General features: G+C 42.8%; 1 protein-coding gene across 7 annotated transcripts in view; it reads right to left on the bottom strand.

Moving 5' to 3' along the window:
* COBL (cordon-bleu WH2 repeat protein) overlaps window positions 1-22,503 on the bottom strand; it is a 961,684-nt gene that overhangs the window by 408,389 nt on the left and 530,792 nt on the right. For 5 of the 7 annotated variants that reach the window (XM_085607311.1, XM_085607310.1, XM_085607309.1 and 2 more), the window contains 2 exons: window positions 20,630-20,724; window positions 9,516-9,605 (listed from right to left, as the gene is read on the bottom strand). In XM_085607311.1, coding sequence (XP_085463437.1) covers window positions 9,516-9,605; window positions 20,630-20,724 — 185 coding nt within the window. The remainder of the gene's footprint in view (window positions 1-9,515; window positions 9,606-20,629; window positions 20,725-22,503) is intronic. The other 2 variants (XM_085607313.1, XM_085607312.1) reach the window with 1 other exon arrangement.

Raw genomic sequence — 22,503 nt, forward strand, 5'->3', positions numbered from 1 at the left:
GAAAGGGCGCTCCTTTTAAATGCGCATCAGGTGGCCGCATTCCTCCTTTTCTGTTCAAACAGAGAGCTCTTCTACGCCTGTCCACCACGTGACGTCTGGACGCAAAATATTGAAACTCTCCCTGAATTCTGTTCCGAGGACTATTTTCTTGCGAGGTCCCTAGGAGACAGTGACAGAGAATTTTCTAGGACACGCATCTGGGGCAGTCTAGGCAACACGGGCAGACCACGTACACACAACACACCACATAACCCCCACTCCCCTCATGGGTCCGCCCGGTCGTCACAGTAAAAAGGCACAACACACAATGCAAGCGAAAACAGTCACTGCGTGTTTGGCAGAAGCGTGCTAGCCCTCATTGCCTCAGAGACACAAGCAGTGTTTGTACGGGCTGTGCCTTTTTGCAGACCGCACTCCAACTGCGACCAGATTTAATAGTTTCCAGTTTCAATTTCAAACCACACGATTGGCAAGTGTTGACACAACTACAGTTTCTATTGTCACGCTTTCAATGTTGTGGCAGCGTGGCGTTTTCAAAGTGCCTGCTCCCCCCTCCCTCATGCTTGTTTTTAGACTGTGTATTTTTTCAAGTTATTTCAGTTTTCATGTTTTATTTAGTTTTGGTTATGGCAGATTACAACTGCCCCAAATCAACCACTCAATATCTTTCCACATAAAAGGGGTGGGTGCTACCAAACAGGCAAGGCAGGTGTTACACGTCAAAGATGACTTTAATCACGCCCTATTGCATACCATCGTAAAAATATGTCAATTGGGTTTCCAATAACAAGCCTGAAGTAACATAAACAACATTGGGACACGTTTCCCATGTTCTTAGGCCTAGCGAAAGCCCTGGGTTCTACTGTCAACGTTTTCCCCCCCAGATTGATTTGTGTTATAAACAAGCTCTGTGCTACAGATACACGTAGTTCAGCACTTGGATTATGTTTTCTTACACTTAATTTATGAAGGTACCGGGTCCCTAAAATACATGCTCCTAATCTTAGCTCACGCTGGAATGCATATTCGATTTCACCAGCACCATTTGTTTTCTGGAGCAGAGCGACACCCAGCGGTAGGAAGCAGTAGTTCTCTGAAGTCAGGCTATTATAAATCCCAGCTGTTCCACCACACACTATTTATTCTTTGCAGCTTGAGACCGCCAAATATGAGACGAGTCTCGTCATGACGTGCATACAAGAAGTACGGGTTTGATTACTCTTCACTGCCTTAAGGCATACAAGCAGTCTGTTTTACATCATGCATTTTCATCCGAGCCTATCCCCGTTCACGTTGTTTAATAAAAAGCCCTTTACATTTTACAAATTAAACATTTCTAAAAAAAGTAATAATAAATAAAATGCAACGTTTATAAGGCTGGCGACAGCTGCTTGAAGGTCTATTCGCCACTATTTCACATGTAATTTCCACAACAGTAAATGTACGGTTAGGTGTGGGAACCTCGGAGCTCAACTTGAAGCTACTGGGGCGCCCTCTGGGAAGGCAGCGACCATAAACAAAAGTGTACTTTTCAGGCCAATCACAAACTGCCCGCCCATTTTGAGCACTTTAACATAGCGTCGACAGTCATTTTGTAAAGTGCTTCCTCCACAATACGCTAGAACAAGTTTTCAAAAAGTATGCTTTACTGTAAATTTGAGCATTAAGTCACATAGGTAAGAACCTTCAACCAGTGCTCAGTGTGTTAACTTGGCAGCACTTTGCGGGAAAAGCTGACATTTTGCAAGGTCCTACCCAAAACAGAGTGTTGGAAGTGTATGCACAGTGTGTCCAAAACCCCAAACATTGCATCATTTCGAGCACAACAAAGAGATGCTTGTTCACATTACTGATTCGCACCTCGTTACGCAACCACGATACGACATATTTAAGATGTGTTCAGTTTTTGTTTTTTTCGCAATCATCGACTTCCGCTTTGTTGTGTTTCTCCCAAATGAACAAACATGCAAGCTTTCAAGAAAGTACAAAAATATAAGGAATGTAGAGCCTGAAAGCAGATCTGCAACAGCATTGATTAGGCGGGTAAGGCGTCTCCGGGACTCGTAGTTTTGCTTTTATCCACTCAGGGTAATACTTAAATTCTGTAGATTTCACAAAGAATCAAGTTCACAGTGATACAGCCCCTGTGTCTTTCGGTATAGGTAGACAGGATACTGTGGGGCCGATTTACAATAACTGGCGCATCCCTGCATATCAGCAGGGATGCGCCAGTTATTGTGCGTCACGGCTCCGCCACCATGGATGCGCCGCATTTACAATGCGGCGCACCACGGGGCAAAAACGGACAGATGCGTGATGCATCTGTGCCGTAAAGGCGGCGCATTGCTGGAGTTGCGTCGCAAGCGCAACGCAGCTCCAGCAAGGCTCTGGGGTGCCCTATCGTTACAATGCTGCGTCAATCCTTACGCCTGCTTCAAACAGGCGCAGGGTTTTGACGCAGCATGGGCTCAAAAATGACTGAGTGAAATCTTGTAGATTTCACTCAGCCACTTTTAAGGAGGCGTTCCTGCGATGGAACGTCCCCCCTCCCTGCACAGGAACGCCTACTTCTGGCGCAGGGCTTTACAACGTGACGCATCTCCCAGATGCGTCACGTTGTAAATACCCCGCAGCCTGGCGCTGGTTTTGCGCCACTGCTGCGTCACAAAATTGACGCAACGGCGGCGCAAAAGAGGCGCAAGGGGTTTGTAAATCTGCCCCTGTGTGTATAATTTTACTGTCATACATCATCTGATCTTCAGTACGAACATTTCGATTTTACACTTTTCTGGAGCAATCCAGGAAGAAACTCAAAATCCCCTCCAGGAATAATTTCCTGCCCCAGGACGGTAGTTTCCTCCATAGCCTTCCTTGGCCAACCGATCACTCTGGCAAACCTAATGGGGCATATTTACAATAACTGGCGCATCCCTGTATATCAGCAGGGATGCGCCAGTTATTGTGCGCTACAGCTCCGCCACCATGGATGCGCCGCATTTACAATGCGGCACACCATGGGGCAAAAACGGCACAGATGCGTGACGCATCTGTGCCGCAAAAGTGGCGCATTGCTGGAGTTGCGTCTCAAGCGTGACGCAGCTCCAGCAATGATCTGGGGGACCCTAGCTTATTAATGCTGCGTCAATCCTTACGCCTGCTTCAGGCAGGCGCAGGGTTTTGACGCAGCATGGGCCTAAAAGTGACTGAGTTAAATCTTGTAGATTTCACTCAGCCACTTTTAGGAGGCGTTCCTGCGCCGGAACGCCCCCCTGCGCAGGAACGCCTACATGTGGCGCAGGGCTTTACAACGTGACGCATCTCCCAGATGCGTCACGTTGTAAGTACCCCGCGCCACCGCTGCGTCACAAAAGTGACGCAACGGCGGCGTAAATGAGGCGCAAGGGGCTTGTAAATCTGCCCCTATAAATCCTCCCGTCCTCCCCCTCCCCCACACACAAGTGTCCTCACGCATGCTCTGTAGCCATGCATACCCAGCACGTACATTTTAGTTCTGTGTGAAGGCCCTCACTGCCCTGCTGAGCTGGCTCATAATATGCAAATCACGCCAATGAAATCATGAACACCTGCACCCTTCTTTCAGGGATCGAAGCCCACTTCCCAGCAATGCAACCAAACCTGCTAAAGGCATACGCTTTCTTATCTTGCACACCTAAAGATCCCATAGTCAGCTTTGCTGAGAAACCACCCCTTTTGTGTGGTTGGGGACGAGGCCTTGGTTTAAACAATGCTATTGAAGTTTTAATTTTTTTTCAAAACTGCCCATCATCATTCTTAATTTAAAGATTATGTCCGGCAGGCAAAAATCTAAATTCCTCTGGAACACCTCAGTTAAGTTATACTTACTACACGAGTACATGTTGGCAGATAAGTAGGCATCTTTGTGGGTTTCAAAGCAGAGACACCCCATTTCATTTTTTTCAAGTAGGAGGTATTGATAATGTCACAGGATTAAGTTTAGATAAAATAATGGCTTTCGATCTTGCCTGATACTGTTCTAAATATTCACCAATAACCTGTACTTTATAGCTGATAGAGAGTGAAACATTTTCTATGCTCCATCCACAGACACACTGCTGTTAATACAAGACCGACCCCTTTTGCTGCATAAGTCTTCAAAAGCTTAGTACAAAGTAGGCAAAAGCACAATCTTGAAGAAAAACACGTATAGTAAATGTATATGTATTATGATTATACACGCACACAGTATTTATTACTTTATTTTTCTCTTGATATAGTGCAGCCAAAAGAAAATCCAATTTAGTGCTGTACGGTACAGATAGATGAATTCAGGCTAACATTACCTTGCTGCTCCCTCTGTTGCTTCTAAACCGTAGGCTTTCTCCCCTTACCAAAATGTGGGTACTGCACCACCTAGTGGCGGGACAATCAACTGATTTCACATCTGCTGAATGAAGGCATTTCAATGGCAGTATACTACACAAAAAGACATACAGGCCCCTCCCCTCAGCGATGAATGGACACATGCCCTTTTAACAAAGGCGCAACCAACTGTTCTTTGTTGGACGGTGGCTGTTGCTCCTAGGTACCAAGCTATCTAATTTATTAATCCACCATATTCCTTTGTTATTCAGTATTTTGTTCCAAGCCACCCTTTTGTTAGTTGGGGTATTGGAATTCCATACTTTTAAGTCTCCATTATCTCTTGAATGGTGTTTCATTTATTCTCAAATTGTACTACCAAGTTGATGCCTATCTGAACTTTGTTCGTTACATCTAATTCTAGCAGCACAAGGTGTTAGTCCTCCGTAATTAATGCGGCAATGTGAGCAGCTAACATATTTTATGACATTTCAATTACTGTTATGATTCATGCATGGATGTGTCAACATCTTTGACTGCACATTTTGATAAGAACTGAGAAATTAACTGGAACAGAAACAAAATCACAATTAAAAACATGAAACCATCAATGCTTTAACTGTAACAGCATATGCAGGGCTTTAAAATGGGATGATACAAGGGGGGTCTCTCGAGGGGGCGTGGCCAATGTAATTAAGGGCGCGGCTTACAAACATGCAGGCTAAAAATCTGTGCTTAGCATAGTGTGCCGCCCGACTAGTATTAAGCAATTTCTGTCATTGCATCCAGATATATGATACAACAAGTAACATCATACCTATTGGCTTTGTCAATGGTTGTTAGTGGCATAAGATAAATAAGCAGCAACTGTGGCTTGTATATAATATTGAAAAATCTTCCACATAAAGCCCTGGTGACACCACGATAATGTTGCTGCACCTGAGTTTCAAAAAGAGAAGAGAACTCCAGAGAGAAAATGACTCTCTTTAAAGGATTTCCCTTCCCCTACAACTCTCAAAAAAACGGACCGCCTGTGCCAGGGCACAAAACCGAATCCGATAGAGACCCGTTTCGTGCCCGCCTTAAAAAAAACTGCCGGTGCTCCGACCCGGTGAGACCCGACCCACTTAAAGCCCTGAGCATATGTTCAATGTGTCACTCAGTGTCTCGGGGTACTCTCCATGGAAGAGGATGAGCCCCCGATCGAAGAGGGTAAATCATCATAAAGCAAAGCAGGACCCAACGACTTACAATCCTATACACACGGCTGGTCTGAGTGTACTCTATAAGTACGGGTTTGGGCATTATGGGTGGAGCTACTCTGTCATGCACGTTTTCTCTGCTCACAGCTGGCCGCCTGGGTTGACCTCCTCTCGCCAAAATCACACTGAGGATGTGAGAATTCTCAGGAGGGTCACTTGGGCCCTTGCCAAGTCTATGTGAACTTTGCATCACAGGACAAACTCTTTCTGTAAAGAATGGTGACGTGTTACTTTCGGTTTTCCAATCAACAAATCAGTTTCTCTTGAAAACTCTATAGTTGTGTCAGGGCCAATCAATACCCATCTATTGACATTGATAGCTGAAATCACGGGTGCCCATCAGGCTGTATGAAAACTTCAGATATACGAACACACCTTAGGCACTGTCTCGAAAGGGATGTAAGCAAGAGAAGTGAGAGTTCACTGTCACAATAGAATGTATTCAAAACTACTGGCAACTTGGAAAACAATGAAAAGGTTACCACACGTTTTAACGTATTGTGCAATATTTTAAGACAACTCTAAATAACATTTCTAAGGAGTGACACAATAAAATATGGTTGGTACATGACACATTTTAAAGGATTCAAGAATGCAGAGTCCATGTATTTGTAAGGTATAAATGGTCAGTTACTGAAAACGCTCTAGGAAAAAGCTGGTGAATTTGGCAAGCAAGTGCAATAAGGTGAACGCTCAAGATTACACAATGTGCTTAACTGTAAAAGTCAGACCGTGACCCCTCTCCTGGAGCAATACTCTTGATGTATTGAAAGTAGCATTTTGAAAACACATTTAAACATGTTCCCTTTGCCAGAGCAATTCATAGAAATTAAGGTAAGAGAGAAAACCATGGCATAATTAGAATGCTGGCATATATTTAGAGCTCTGCTCAGGAATACTGTAAGTGCAGATGTACCTGGAGCCCTACCACAATCTACATCATAAAAATACTGGCCTACACAGAGCCAAATTATAAAGTCGTTTCATATTCAGAATCTGGTAAAATCAGAAGGATGGCATCATCAGACGCTTGCTGCAGTCCAAACCATTGGGACAATTAGACTGTTTTACATGACAAGTAGATTTTTAAAAAAGATTTCCACAGAATATTTAGGATACCATCCATAGAACATTGTCTTCCGTGTTGGTTAGGATACTAAATGTTGGTAGCGATAATATATTTGGGAAACTACAGAGAACTGTGAAAAAATAGTCAAAACACTGCCCCAATTAACATTTAATCAAAATAATCATAATAGCAGAGCTTGAGTGGGCTATTCACAAAGGTAAACGTTCATGTGAGTACACCGACATACATACGTTTACTCTTACACTTTGTAGTAATTAAGCTACTTTTGGCTAGTCACCATTTACAAGTGTAAATTCACTACAAAGTGCAGACTTACGCATTATTTAATTTACAAGCGTAAAGTTACTACTAGTAAATTTTCAAACATAGGTGCATAAGTCCACCACTGGGCAGAGATCTTCCGTGCGAAAGTATATTGTAAAACTTAAAAAATACATTAAACTGAATTTTTTTTAACTGAAAATATTGTTAGGTTAAATATGAATGTAAATTAAGTTAATTTATTTATTTTAAATGTAGAACAAAACGCTACAGCACAATTAAGTTAATTTAAAACTAAATACGTAATTAACTTAAATATGTTGAATTAAAAATATTTTTAAAGATTTTAAAACACCTAAATGTGTTTATATTTATTTTTATTATATGGTGAAAATTATTATGTGTTATGTATAGAATGATTTTTTTTAAATGTTACATTTATTTTTATATTAAAAAGATCATCAAATAATTTTAAAATAAAATGTATATTCTTTAGTTATACATATTTTGATTGTAAAACACTTTTTTAAATAAATACATATCTATATACACACATACATATATATAGACACACATATATACACACTATACACTCACACACATAGAAGAAATAAAAATAAGTAATGTCATTTAACATTACTTCCTATCGGGTGTTATTTTAAGTCCCTTCCTCCATTATTTTCTATTGAAGAGTGTTGCAGTACCAGTGGTTGGCCATGTGAGGTGCTGGATGCTGGACTTCAGGTCTGAGCTGGAAATACATTTAATATAATTTTGAGCTTTTTTCGACTGTTGCAATTTTAGAAGAGAAGTTTGTGAATAGCTAAGAATTTACTCTGTTGTGGGTGTGTGCATGTTCCCCCTAACTCCAACTCTAGATCGCTCTTATCCCTCTACCTAAAACCTTCCCATTTAGTACTAAGTATTTCCCACTTACAGTTACCACTCCATGTCCCTCCTTACATTTACTACTTAAATGTAGGTGTAGGTGTGTGGCGACCTCCGCAGTTGGAGGGAGATCACTACATATAAAATATATTATAGGTGGAAGCAGAGAAAGTTTGCAAATAGCATTTTGTAGTAGATAAGTAGTTTTATTGTAGTACTAGTAAAAATACTGCTAAATTAAGTTTGGTAATAGGTCCCTGATGATTTATGACAATATGGCCTATAATGTAGTTTTTATCCATTAAAAAAAAAATATTGAAAAAAGAAGGTTCTGATTAACAAAGACAGAAAGTAATACTTGTGAAAACGTCTCAGTCACCTCAGCCTCTCTCCTCTGTTCCCAAACAGCAATCTCTATTTAGGATTTTCAACATTGGAACAGGAAAACAGGCAACACATTTTTGACTAAAGGGATTAGGGCGCTACAGCCCCGTATAGTCAGTTTTTAATATCCCACAGTAAAATATCTCGGAATAAATTATAGAGGATATTCTTTACTGCATGGGATTTTTAATACTATCTATAGACCACTGACAGAATTAATAAGTGGGTTCACAATGACCACCCATTACTCTCGATGAATGCGATGATCTTATCTGCCAGTCAACACACTGCTGGGCGGGTGAGATGAAGGTTGATACCAACGTTGGTGTCTGAGGCTTCGCCTTCATTTATATAAAAGAAGACACACCTATAAACAGATTCATATCTGTTTCTCATGAACACCCCGGGTAACACTGTTTTGTCGTCAACGTATTCTAGAGGACTGAGCTGCTATTGCTACATGGCTGTGTAGTAAATCCGGCTCGCCAGCCCCATGAATCAGAATGGCGGATTTGAGCAGCCAATTAGATTCTCTAGAACACTGTCAAAACTTATTTTCATCAGAATCCTGTAGACTCTTACTCAGAACCCACCCCTCAGTTAACCTCTGGCAATGAGCTAAGGAGAAACATCTGGAAGACGGGAGAAGAAGTGCAGATGCGGGAAGGTGTGACAATGACGACACACTTATGCTTCAAAAGTTTTATATGAGCTGTGGAGCTGTTTAATGAAGCTACCTACATTGCCTTCATCAGCGCCCTCACGTCTGGCTGATGAGTCCATGAGTTGGGTAAGCTCTGCTTTCAACAGGGCTGTGCTATTCTGCACCCTGTGCCATACAGGCTAAATCCTGGCAGTGCCACACTAAGCTGGACAACAGTTTTAGGGAAATGTAAGAAAATGGAACAGTCAGTTTATAAATGACCTTTTAAGGAATTCACAAACCACCCTGATGACTTCACACTCAAGTCTGGCACTGACCAAATATAAACATCCACTAGGGGGCAGGTCTAGACACTGAACAAAGAGAAGCAGTCTAAGGTCCTCCCTTAAGAGGCTAGCGTAAAGCAATACAAGCCAGACTCTTTTCAGTTCGATGATTGGGAGACGGAAAGATTACTCTTTCTTGCCAGACGCATTTCATCAATATTGTAATTACATTTATACAAATCCATAGGGAAAGTTCCAAATTCTGTAAATGTACTTTCTGGTAAAAAAAAAAAAAATCCCTAGAGGAAATTTAGAAGCACTTTCTGCCCCCGACAGAGTTCATCATTGTTGGTACTTACTGCAAAGCCTGCTACGTTCGCTGATGTCAATTCAAAGACCTCCTCATCCGCATCATCACTGCTCGTTCTCGTCACCACAGGCTCTGGTCTCTAAAACACAACAAACATCCCAAAACCACATCAATCCAGAGCAGTGCCTACTGAGAAGGGCATCACTGGTCAACATCTTATGGCGAAGTGTGGACGCACTTTATCAAAAGCACAGGACAGAAAGAGCACATTAAGGGTGCTGAAAGTGCCAGGAAAAGCAGCCGAGGGAAGAGCACTTTTAAATGGGAAAGATAGAGACTGGGGAAAGGGGAAACTGCAAAAGGGGGTGAATGCCAATATTTGGGAGTATTGTAAGAAAAGGGCCTGACTAAGGGACAGAGGGACAGCAAGAGGATACTGAGAAGTAGAACAAAAAGACATGTAGACTCTATCATCAGAGGACAGACTAGAAGTCTGTTCTTTGGTCGAAAGAATGATCAATAAGTGTTGAACTTTCTTAGGTTGTAAAGCTGGCTCTGTTAAAGTGAAGAAACAAGAGCCGAGAAGGCCAGAAAAGATTCAAGATAATTCTGAGATTAACAGCTGAAGAAAGCTGAGTACATGAAGCAGGGTGAGAAAAATGTAGCAGAGTACATTAGACAATAGAGCGATAAGGTGCAAAAATATGGTGATTTCTGTAGGTTTCAATGGAACAGTCACAAGCTTTCAACAGGAAAATAATTGGACATTGAAGACCAAATTAAGGTGAAATAAGTGCAAGTGGTGTTGAGTAAACTGGAAATATGAATGGAAAAATAAGTGAAACTTGGGGCCACTAAAGAGCAGCTGAAGCAATGAATAATGAGCCCATGTTAAGAAAAAGGACAAGAGGGGGAGTAAGATAGGAAGCGAACCAGGTAAGAAGAGAAACACAATACCTAGGTCTGATACTAAAATACTCTTGTCCACAATATCATCTGACATACATTTCTGAACATCGTCTATAAACATTGCTCAAATGGAGTTAATATTAACAAATCTAAACACAAATGTTACAATATTTTTAAATGGTATTCAGAACACAATATTTATATAGATACAAAATTCTGGCACGCAACAGATCTCCTGGGCTTAATACAATTTAATGGTCATCGACATTAAACCCAGCAATATCACCAGTGCTTAATTTGTATATAAAAATGTACCGGTGCCCAAAGCTTTGCTCTGAAACACGCGGCTGCTGCAAATAAATGTGCGGAAACAGAATACTGGGGCAGTGTAGTCCTAAAGCCACCTCGCGCCTCTTTAATCCAATTACAGCCACTCCCTGCCGCTTAAACTGAGTTTCTCCCTTTGTGATGCTTTTCCGTCTCTCTCTTCCTCCGTCTTTCCAATATGTGTCTTTTGCTCGCAGTAAATGCCCGATGCAGAAAAATAAGTGCCGGCCCCCAAAAATAAGCGCGGGAGCCCCCCACTGGCAACCACCGGCTCAAATTAAGCACTGAATATCACTCAGAGTGATGAGGAGAGATGAATGCTTTGATTGAGAGGTTGAGGTTAAAGACAGACAGAAGAGCTGTTTTTGTAGACTGAGCAGTCAGCAGTCCGGATTGATGGGATGAGATCAGCAGGTAGACATCAGGATAGATGGACTGGCCAAGCAACAAGACGTTCAAAAACTTGAGATGAGGCAGAGTTCACCTCAGTAGTGAAGCAAACGTAACATGTGCAAGAGAACTTGGAAACACACTGGTGGTTAGAGAACAGTTAAATAGATTGACTGATAGTATGGAGGTGGGCAGATGTGGGTACCACAGTGGCACTCAAATGCCAAAGAAACGGAAATATCTGGGACACTGTAAAGGAGAAAGAGAATGAATCAAGATGGGGGAGCAAAACAGATGGAGCAGAGGAAGACAACAGAGGGAAAATGAAAAATCAGAGTAATCACAATTGTAGTAGTTGAATTCCCACAGGGAATCAAAGACTAATGCAAAAGATTCAAGCCATGTGGGTGAGAAAGTAAAGAGCACGGAGGACGACAGGCAAGGGAAGTCATTAAAGATTGTTAAAGACATTCTTTAGCATGTACAATTTGAGAGGGGTAAATATGGTGGTAAGTAAACCGAGGGCAGGCAGAAAAATGTCATGATAATTGGGAAGCAACCTACTAGGGGGTAATTGAGCATAGATTAGGAGGTGGAGGACGGTGGTTTGAGGTGGGATTGGATCACTAGGAAAGGATGATGAAGGATTCGGAGGATTAGGGGAAACACGAGCAGTTCAGTTGATAACGTTGACTTAAAAACGACATCAAAGACACCAGATATGTGGATGTGTGCCAGGAAAGTACACAGATGTGGCAGGAGTCAAGAACAGAAAGACAGTATGAATTATAATGTGAAGAAAAATGTGCAAAGTGCGGTCACCATGAAGAAGAAAAGGGACAATAAGAGGAGGAATGGAACGAAGAACAACATGAAGATCACCTCAGAATGAATGAAGAGGAGCAGCAAATTACACAATAAGAACAAGAGAGGGTAGAGTTTGAAACAGGAGAAATAATGATAGCCAGCAAGGAGCTAGGCAAGTGAAGAAAAAGAACTGGTGTTAATACAAGAAAGGACAGTTGCAGGGTAGTGGTCAGAGATAGGAGTGTGGCGCCACTCAGGAAATTATCATACAGGTGTGTAGATTGTATAGATTTTGATAACGGTGCTGAAGGGCGAGGGACACCACTGAACCCCCCAGAGGATTGCCAGCCGTGACAAGCAGCAATAGAAAGAATTATCCCCAGCACATGTAGACAGTCTTTATAGATAATATAATAGCATATTGTAAGCAACAATTGAAAGCAGTTGAGTACAAATAGATGACTTCTTTATCTTTATTGTCAAGTTCTTCTGACAGCCTGACAGCCGACATGTGTTTCGTTGCACATGGGCAATCTCCCGCGACTTTATCAAGGCTGTGTGAAATAAACAAAAACAAACAATGTACCTCCTTACAATGTAATTGGTGTACAAGAAGTTTATAACAGAAAAACTAATCGATAAGAGCTCAAGATGCAACCTGAGAGCAAAAAGCGGGACCGAAGCGGTGAGCCAAAATTTACCAAATGGATCGGGCAAAGTGGCCCACGCGGTTAACCAAGAGATGGAAAAGATAGTCCTCAAAATGAGTTCATGATTTCACAGTGACACACGCAACCAATGAATTATATGTATGAGACAAAGTTCCCGATGGGGCGGCAGAAAGCAGTGGTGAGTAAACAGCACCCACCTATATACCCAAGTGAGTGATCAAAGTGCAAACAAATTTTATCCGCTAAATACCTCTGTCTTTCTTGTAGTGACCTGAAAGTATGTTGAAAACATAATCAGAATAAACCACTTGGATAGAAAACTTTGTGTGGGTTTGTCATGTCTAAGGTAAAGCAGTGCAAAACCTACTTGTTTTGTGGTGATAGTTCCAACCCACAAAAAGGGGGTTCAGTTCTTTGCGACGTCCTAATTCTGTAGTATTGTTTGTTCAGGGGGCCAGTTATGTCCCTGTTGACAGGATTCAATATATCCTGAAATTGATGTTGAAAGAACGTATATCAGCAATCTGTAGCAGACGCATTGTATATCTTAGAAATAACCTAAATGGAGTGAGTGGATCTCCTTATAGTAATGCATACGGCAGTGTTTGCCTGATAAAGCTTATTATAATGCATTCTTAATGAATCAAGAGGTGCGCTAAAAAACTTGCAAAATCAACTAATCATTCCCTGTCTCTGTTAATTCTGCCATGCGTACAGTGTCAATTTGACTCCAATTATTATTACAAAGCCACGTGACATTGTGTATTTAAAAACGCCTCGGTAGTCAGTAACTGTTAAAGTTTGGCGTCCTAACAAATCTCTAAGAAGCGTAGTGCCCCTATCAAAACTCCCTAGTAAGAGCATGTGCCACAGAGTCAAGAAAATTACTATATATCTCCTCAGGTATTCCCGCTGATCTTACATGTAAATATGTAAGCTGCTTACATAGAAACTGGTAAGTATTAGTAATGTGTTTGCTTTTTGCACAGTACTGCCTACCTGCTCATTTCTGACGCCCTCTTTGGTTGCCGCATGCTCCTGGTCCACCACGGCTTTTCCCATTTGTTGTGGAGGGAGCAGCGGTACATTTCACTTCCAGGCTAGAGGTGGGGGAGGCAGACTATAAATTTAAATGCTCACAGCTTCGCGCAGCGCACACGCGCTTGTGAGAACACTAAAGCTGACAATTGTGGCTGTGTGACACTCGTGATTTTAAATACTGCACTTCTAGTTTTAAGTACATTTTAATGTGTTTGCTTTTTGCACAGTACTGCTTACCTGCTCATTTCTGACGCCCTCTTTGGTTGCCGCACGCTCCAGGATCCACCACGGGTTTTCCCGTTTGTTGTGGAGGGAGCAGCGGTACATTTCACTTCCGAATTAGAGGTGGGGGAGGCAGACTATAAATTTAAATGCTCACAACTTCGCGCAGGCCAATGGCAAGCCCGTCAGTGCCCATCCGCGGCCGGACGGGGCCTGGGGCAAGAACCCCTGCTCCAATTTTAAATGGCCAGAGTAACTATTCTAGTAAATCAATACATGTCCTTCGGCCCAAGCCTGGCCCTATCTGTTCACCTCTCTTTCTTGATACAGCTTCCTCAAACTGCTATTGTTGTGGATTCACCTTTACGACAAAGTCCCATTTGAAATCTACATGTCGCGAATATAATCTGATGCCTATTTCGACCAAGAAGGATAATGTTATCCATACTGAATTTTCCTTTTTCAGCCTTAATTGTAGATCACTCCCGAAGCATAAGGGAGATATCCATAATGGAGACTTGGTTAAATGAGAGCTCAGTACCCGATATTGCCTGTGCGCTACCTCCTAACTTCACGTATCTTGGTAAGAATCGTGCAGAGAAGATAGGAGGAGGCATAGCATGAATTTTTAAAACCTCCTACACGTGCAAATGGGAGGACTTATGCTTCAAGGACTGTGAAGCTGATCTGTTTAAACGTTTACTCTCCCCTAATTTTACCCTTTTCGGGACCCTAATCTACCATCCCTCGGGACCGGCGGGAACATGAGCAGCCACATTCCCAGATCTTATTGCCCCCTTTTTACTGGAAGCCTCCAATTTTATGATTTTAGGTGACCTTAACTTACATTCTAATGAAGCTTCTTGCACTACCAGCTCCACTCTTATTTCTGACTTGTCTGCAATGAATGTCTCTCTTCACAATTCAGACCCTACCCATAAGGCTGGACATTTATTAGACCCCATTTTCTCTAACCTAACCACTGTCTCGTGCCAGATTGCCATCCCTATTCCTTGGTCTGACCATTTTTTGGTGGAATTTAAAGTTAAACATGAACTGTGCCTTAATAATCCCTCTTTTCATCCGGGGTCCAGGAATTGTAGAAATTGGAAAAAACTAGATGTTAACTGCCTGAACCTCCATCTTAATAACACCATGCCTGTTACCTCAATAACTCATTTAGGTGACCCTGATGTTATCCATAACTGGTTGACATCATCAATTGATGCATGTCTCCCACTGTTCAACAAGAAATTGGACCACCATCGCCCCCACGCCCCCTGGTTTTCAGAGAAACTTAAAATAGAACATACTAAATGTAAAATGTAGAAAGAGTCACATAACATTCTACACCCATCTCAATCAGGTTTTAGAGCAGGATTTTCCACGGAATCCACACTTTTGGGAGTCACTGAGATTATTCGCCAACATGTCGACAAAGGGGACACTGTGGCACTCATTCTACTGGACTTGAGTGCTGCGTTCGACACTGTCTCTCATACGACCCTTTTAAAAATTCTACAATTGAGAGGCATTGTCGGCCCAGCACTCAATTGGTTGTCCAGCTTTTGACTAACAGGACCTTTCAGGTCTTTTCCTCAATTGCTCACTCCCAGACTCAGGTTTCCCCGTATGGAGTCCCTCAGGCCTCCATACTCAGTCCATTGCTTTTCAACATCTATGTCAGCCCCTTGGCCACAATAGCAGAGGAAGCGGGGCTGACAATATATTCGTATGCGGATGACACCCAGCTCATCTTCTCTCTTTCCTATAAAGAGATTTCAAAGGGATCATCGCTCCAGTCGGGGCTAAAAATGATTGCTGACTGGATGCACGCAAACAAATTGAAACTAAATGGTGGGGAAACAGAACTCCTCATTTTTGGTGGAAACAAAACTCTCTGGGGCCCCCAACATTGACCTCCTCAAATGGGTGATCTTCCCTCCCCATCGGCTCACAACCTTGGCGTTATTATTGACGACCAATTGTCTTTGAAGCAGCAAGTGGTTAAGGTCGCCTCTACCTGCTTTGCTATTCTAAAATGGCTCAGAAAGATTCCCTGGATGCTCCCATCATCTACGCAAAAAACTGTCATCCAGGCCTTGATCATGTCCAGATTGGATTATGGAAACGCGCTTTACCTGGGTGCCAATAAGGAAGTGCTTCGCAAGCTGCAGGTAGTCCAGAACTCTGCGGCCAGACTGCTTTGCCAACTCCCCAGAATGACCTCAACTACAAGTTCACTCTGTGAACTACATTGGCTGAGAATAGACAATCGCGCTTTATTAAAAGCCCTCTGCTGCATGCATAAGATAAACATGGGCTCCGCTCCTCACTATTTAGGTGCCTTGGTACACCATTACTGCCCCTCACGCCTGCTACGATCCTCCAATCAATTAAAATTCCAAGTGCCCAGGATCAAACAAGCTAGAATGGGCGGCCGTTCTTTTGCCTTTCTAGCCCCTTCCCTATGGAACTCACTTCCATTTCACTTACGCCACGAAACAAGTTACCTTAAATTTCGCAACCATTTAAAAACTTGGCTTTTTAATTAGTAGAGCTCAGGCCCTCTTCTCCTTGTTGTGCGTGTCTGTAGGCGCCGGGAAACCTCCGGGTAGCTGTGCGCCATATACATTTAATAATAAATAAATAAATAGTGTTACAGCAAACAAATGATGGACGGAATGCTGGCAATGCAAACATTCTCCCCCAGTCAAAAGATCTGGGTTAAATCCATCGTTCTTTTGCCCACTACGCCACCCCAGTTTGGATCCAGCCATATGCAAATCAGTCTTGACCCTGTGCCCCATGGGAACAGTCCAGATCGAACTGCCAGGCCAGGTCCTCCCTGGACCGGAAACAAGCATCCTGGGACCGGTTTCAGGATATGTCACCCTTCTTCAGCTAGGCTAGCTTGAATCCAGTGGTGCAGTGAGCAAGGTACCCAAGTCAGGGCATACCCATTCCACTTAGGGCAAAAAGTGTTACAGCAAACAAATGATGGACGGAATGCTGACAATGCAAATATTCTCCCCCAGTCAAAAGATCTGGGTTAAATCCATCGTTCTTTTGCCCACTACGCCACCCTAGTTTGGATCCAGCCGTTTGCAAATCAGTTTTGACCCTGTGCCCCATGGGAACAGTCCAGACCGAACTGCCAGGCCAGGTCCTCCCTGGACAGGAAACAAGCATCCTGGGACCGGTTTCAGGGTATGTCACCCTTCTTCAGCCAGGCTAGCTTGAATCCAGTGGGGCAGTGAGAAAGGGACCCACGTCTGGGCATACCCATCCCACTTAGGGCGAAAAGTGTTACAGCAAACAAATGACGGACGGAATGCTGACAATGCAAACATTCTCCCCCAGTCAAAAGATATGGGTAGAGAACTTAGGATCAAAAGAGCCAGTTATAGGTTGTGCTACGATACCTTGAGAGCTTAGATAAATGTATTTATCCAGTGATCGCCACACTATGCAAGAGACTGGGGGTGCAGTTTGATTCTTAAGTTGTACAGTGTGTGCCCCTCGGAGATATATGACCCATTCCCACCATGTGTGATGTGATAAAGGGTTGAAACATTTCCACTCTGAGACAATGACTTTAACTGCAATGGTCAGAAGAAGGTCTAACAGCGCCATATCATTGGCTTCTAGGGGCAGCGGAGTCAGGCACAGGGACCCAGTGTTACCATAGAGAAGGATAAACGTATGGGTATATTAAATATTGCTGATAAATGATTTTGTATCAGTAGCCAGTATGAGTTTAGTAACTGGCATTCAAAAAACATGTTTAGGTGTGAGCCCGGTTCCTGGACACCATTACATAATTTATCGGTTTCTTGTAGTTTCAGTTTGTACAATTGAGCTGGGGTCCAATGTAGGGGATTCATCTTAACGAATTTAGATCAAATACGAGTTGGGGCAATTTTATTGCTCAAGAAGAATTTGCTAATCTTATGCCAGTTATCGGTCGTAATGTGTTAAGAAAACCCCACAACAAAATGCTTGGCCCATTTGGTGCCAGTGGCGGCCGCCATAAAAAGAAAGTGGAGGGGTGGATGGAGTGGGTACGGGGGAGCACGGGTGGGGGAAGAATAATAATAATTTTTAAAAAAGGAAGACTTACCTGAAGCTGCAGGCCGCCTCCCGCGTTGCTTCTCTGCGTTCTTCTTCCTGGTCCTAGCAGACACTGGGACAGCATCACAGACTCCCTGTACAATCCCTGTGCTCCTCTCATGCTATGAGAGCAAACCAGGGATTGGCCTGAGCTTCTCAGGCACAGGGAGTCTGTGCTGTTTTTCCAACCTGGCTGTTCAATACAGCTGAGTTGGTTACACCTAAGTGGCATTTGGCCAGCCTATGACGGCCAGCCAAACACACGTGCATACTTAGAAATGCACTAACCAGTCCTCCTAGACCCTCCCATGGCTCCAGTTCCATCCCTCCCAACACACACTGGCTCAGCCAGCAGGCTAAAAATAAAAACGATGATATAATATTGTTTTATTTTCCAGCGGCTGGCTCTGAGCCAGAGGGGTGATGCTCCTCCACCATTGTGGAGGAGCCACACTCGTTTGGTGCAAATAATATAGTTTTTTAAAGGTTGTGGGTCAGAGAGGAACTTGTAGATTTTGGTGTCAACATGTCCAGAGAGTTTCTATAGGGCAAGGTGAGTGACTAGAGTCAAGTTTTTCGAAGGGTTGAATTTGGAGAGTCTAACTTTGATTTTTACGAAGTTGGAGAAGTTGTACATTCTAGCTAGAGCTGAAAAGGGGAGCGGGTCATTGTTGTTATCATAAAGGTCTCTGATTAGCCTGATGCTTTTGGAAGCCAACAAAGGTGCAATGATAGGAGCAATTTCAGCATTGACACTTGGATTAAGCCATTGTGACGCCCATCTTGAATTATGGATCAAATCCGGTAAGCATCTGTCTAGCATCTGTAACCCATTTGCAGTATCCATAAGAATGCGGTGGGAATGCGGCGGGGTAAATTTTGACACTGTAATAAAAGAGGATGTGCTAAAAGGGGAACATAACTCATGTTCTATATTCAACCATGGTGGGGAATTTGGTGAGCCTGGGAGTAACCAGATAGCAGCCTGGGCAGCGAAGAAAGCTGACTGGTAGGGGATCCAGTTTGGAAGATTACAGCCCCCCGCAGATGCTCTTCCTGAGGAATTTGTATGGGATCCTCGCTCTCATATCACTCCAAAGAAATTTGGAACTGATTTTATCTAATTCCTGGAAAAAGGGTGGAGATAGTTTTAGAGGAAGCTTGGATGGTTGAAAGTTCACTATCGCAGTGATCATTAATTTGAGTGTTTGGAGCCTACCTCACTAGGAAGTAAATTTGGCGACACAGCGCTCAGGAGATCTCTAACCTTGGCGATTGTGTGCAATTCATTAAAAAGTAATGTGTCAGTGAGATTTTTCACAGAACCAAATCCCAGATATTTAAGACGTGGACTGCCACTTAAGCCCTGAGCAACCTAAGTGGGAAGGAAGACAAAGTTTATTTAAAGAAAACACCTCTGTTTTGTCCTTATTTAATGTATACTCAGACACCTCTGAAAATGTATGGATAATATTGATGATACATGGGATTGCCGCTTTGACATCCTCTGAGAAGATAAGGATGTCATCCACATATGCTGCTGTTAAATATGTATTGATCCCAAATTGGAGACCTTTGATTCCTTTGATTCCAGTTTCTTTGGGGATGACCGCAATGGTGGCCTCAGCGGCCATGCCATGCCAGAAACCTTGCCATGCAGAGCAAAGTGATCAAGTGTGTTTTTGAAGTGCTTGATGATCGAGGAGGTAAATGTTTTATAAAAAGCAATGGGGAAGCCATCTGGGCTGGGCACCTTCCCTGAACGGATGGCCTTTATTGGCTTAATAAGCTCCTCAATTTCTATTGGTTTGTTCAAGTGCTCCTGTTCTTCCTCAGAGACTGACGTGGCCCCCCTCCTCTACTACTATTTATCAAATTAAAAAAGGGCGAGCCCTGGGGAATGGGGTTCCCGGGGCTGAAATTGGGCTGTGGAGGGGGGCGCATGGCCCCCTCCCATAAATACAAATGTATTTTTAAAAGGCAAGGCCCTGGGGGATGGGGTCCATGGGGCCAAAATCGCGGGGCCATGCTGCCCACCTCCACCATTCAAAAAGGCCTGGCCTCGCTGGGTGGGCCCCCCCAGGGCCCAAATCGGCCCAGGGAAGGTGTCTTTCCATAATTAAACGTGATTTATTTTTAAAAGGCTGGCCCAGAAGAAGTCACCAGAGGCCCCGCCCCCTTTCTCCACCACTCTGCAAATGTGCCTCCTGGTGCACAACTGCTTAAGGGATTACGTTCCCTTGGTTGCCGAGTGTCGTTGAGGGCCAACACCCCCTCCTGTTACATCCAGTAAGTCTCACACAGGGGGACTGCTGAGACATCAGCGTAGGCCACGCCCCCTTTCTCCACAGCTCTGCAAACGTTTTGTAAAGTTTTATGGAGATTCGTCAAATGGGGCCAAAGTTATTAGCAACACAAAAAATACATTTCTTAATGGTGACATGATGCTAACTGTAAATACTTGGTGCCAACCGCCACTGGGTAATATATGTGTACACACACACACACATTTCCAGGATGGTGCAAAAGCTTGAATTTGCTCTCAATGGCACCAGCATAGAGATCGCCCAAAGAGTCACTGCACGCTCCTTTCTCCTTATGCCTGTCACTTATTGAATAGTAATGTATTATGTGCTCAGGCTCTGTGAGAAACTAGAGTAATACATGCATACTCAACTCTTACCTTATTATTTCTTTTATTGACTTTGAAAATTCCAAGAAGACTTCTTTTTTCTTTATCAATGGAGTCACTCCGTACTGAAATATTTTGATTTGCCTCTGAAAGAAAGCAGTTGAGTTATTAGTTTAAATGTTCATGAAATGAACACAATTCTTTGATAAATATAAAATAAATAATGCTTGACAATATGATAGACACACTTCTGCATCAGGTGAAGAAGAAAGTTTCAGCGCTTTCCTAAAACCATTAAAAACCATGGCTACCAACAGCTACAATCTTTTGATCAAACAGGCATTGGCAATGCAACTTGGCATGGCATGAGCCATGACTAAATCCTTTTAAAAAGCTGATGCAGTGAACAAATAAAACATAAACAATTGCTTTCTGTTTCTGAAACACATCTATCCGACAAATAATTTAATGTGTGATGGTTCACAATATTTTTTAGATGAAAAATAGTCCCTCGTGGATTGGAGCACAAGCACTCGATAGGAAAATGAATGATACGCCAAACAAGCGAAACGTAAGGTGAGAGGGAAATACTCCTCTGGGCAGAGCCAAAGCCCACTCTATGTATATTTTAAAGAATTGGTGTACTCTGCAGACGGCTGCACTGTCAAGCCAGTTCTAAAAAACTAAATTTGTATTAGACAATTTTGGGAGATGTGCAGTTGGAGATTCTCAGAAAAAGCTTAGAAGACCTCAACCATATCTTCTTAGATCTGAACGAGAACTATTTTGAGATGATGGAAAATATTGGTTAAGTATGTCTTGGACAGATTTTTAGCATTGCTAACTGTTGTGATCTCTGTAGAAAGACACCTGGAGCCAGGAGGTATTCTTAAGCCATCTTTATTCAGTCTCCAGTTCAGGTTACATCTGTCTCTACTCCAGCCAGCCTAGTGTGGTACCAGCCCCACCAGGAGCAGCCTCCCTAGCTGCTCAGCCCATCTTCAACTGCCAACTCTCATCCACTCAGACACCCAGGCATTCCATGCATCACAGGCACACCAACATTCTATGACCATCTCACGCTCTGGCTGAGCAGCTAGTGGCAGCAGGGCTGGACTACAATGTTATACAATTAAGTAGGATATGCCATTAACCTTTAAAGCAAGTATGTCGGTGTAAGATTAATAGCTATAGGCAACAGAGCATTTCACACTGGGTGTAGGAGCGGCTACAATGGGCAAGATGAGAGGGAGGAGAAAGAAAAAATCATAATTGCCAAAGGAAGAATGAAGAGGATTACCTAATGGTGCTCGGTGGTAAGGTGGCAAATTATAACATTTCTATGCGACCTGTGAACATGCGGAGTCACAAAAGCTTGCTTAAGACAAATTAATTCTGGTGAGTGTACACTGTACCATGGCCACTATAGTGATCATTTTATTTGCATGATTAATTAACCTCATTATAGACCATCACCATCTACCGTGCCTCAACTACAGAAAAATAAAGTATAGTTAGTCAAGTGGAGGTGAAGGGGTAATTTTAAAACACTAATACACACACACACACATATATATATATGCGGATTTCCTATGGATAATAGGTCCCAACTATAACTACCTACTGGTGACCGCCAGTAGGTAATATATATATATATATATATATATATATATATATATATATATATATATATTCACTGAAAAAACCATAGGTTTCGCACACGTTATTGTTAGGAATTAGCATTTAAAAAACCTTGCAAATTCACTGAAAAAACCATAGGTTTCACACATGTTATAGTTAGCTGGACATTTCACTCGTACAAAACCATTGAAATTCCCCCGTTATAGTTAGTTCAGCTAACTATAACTCGCGCGACCGCAATCCACTGCTGATGACGTCACATATTACACCACTCATGACATGGT

Source organism: Triturus cristatus, chromosome 5_2, assembly GCF_964204655.1.
Source record: "Triturus cristatus chromosome 5_2, aTriCri1.1, whole genome shotgun sequence".
Lineage (NCBI taxonomy): Eukaryota > Metazoa > Chordata > Amphibia > Caudata > Salamandridae > Triturus > Triturus cristatus.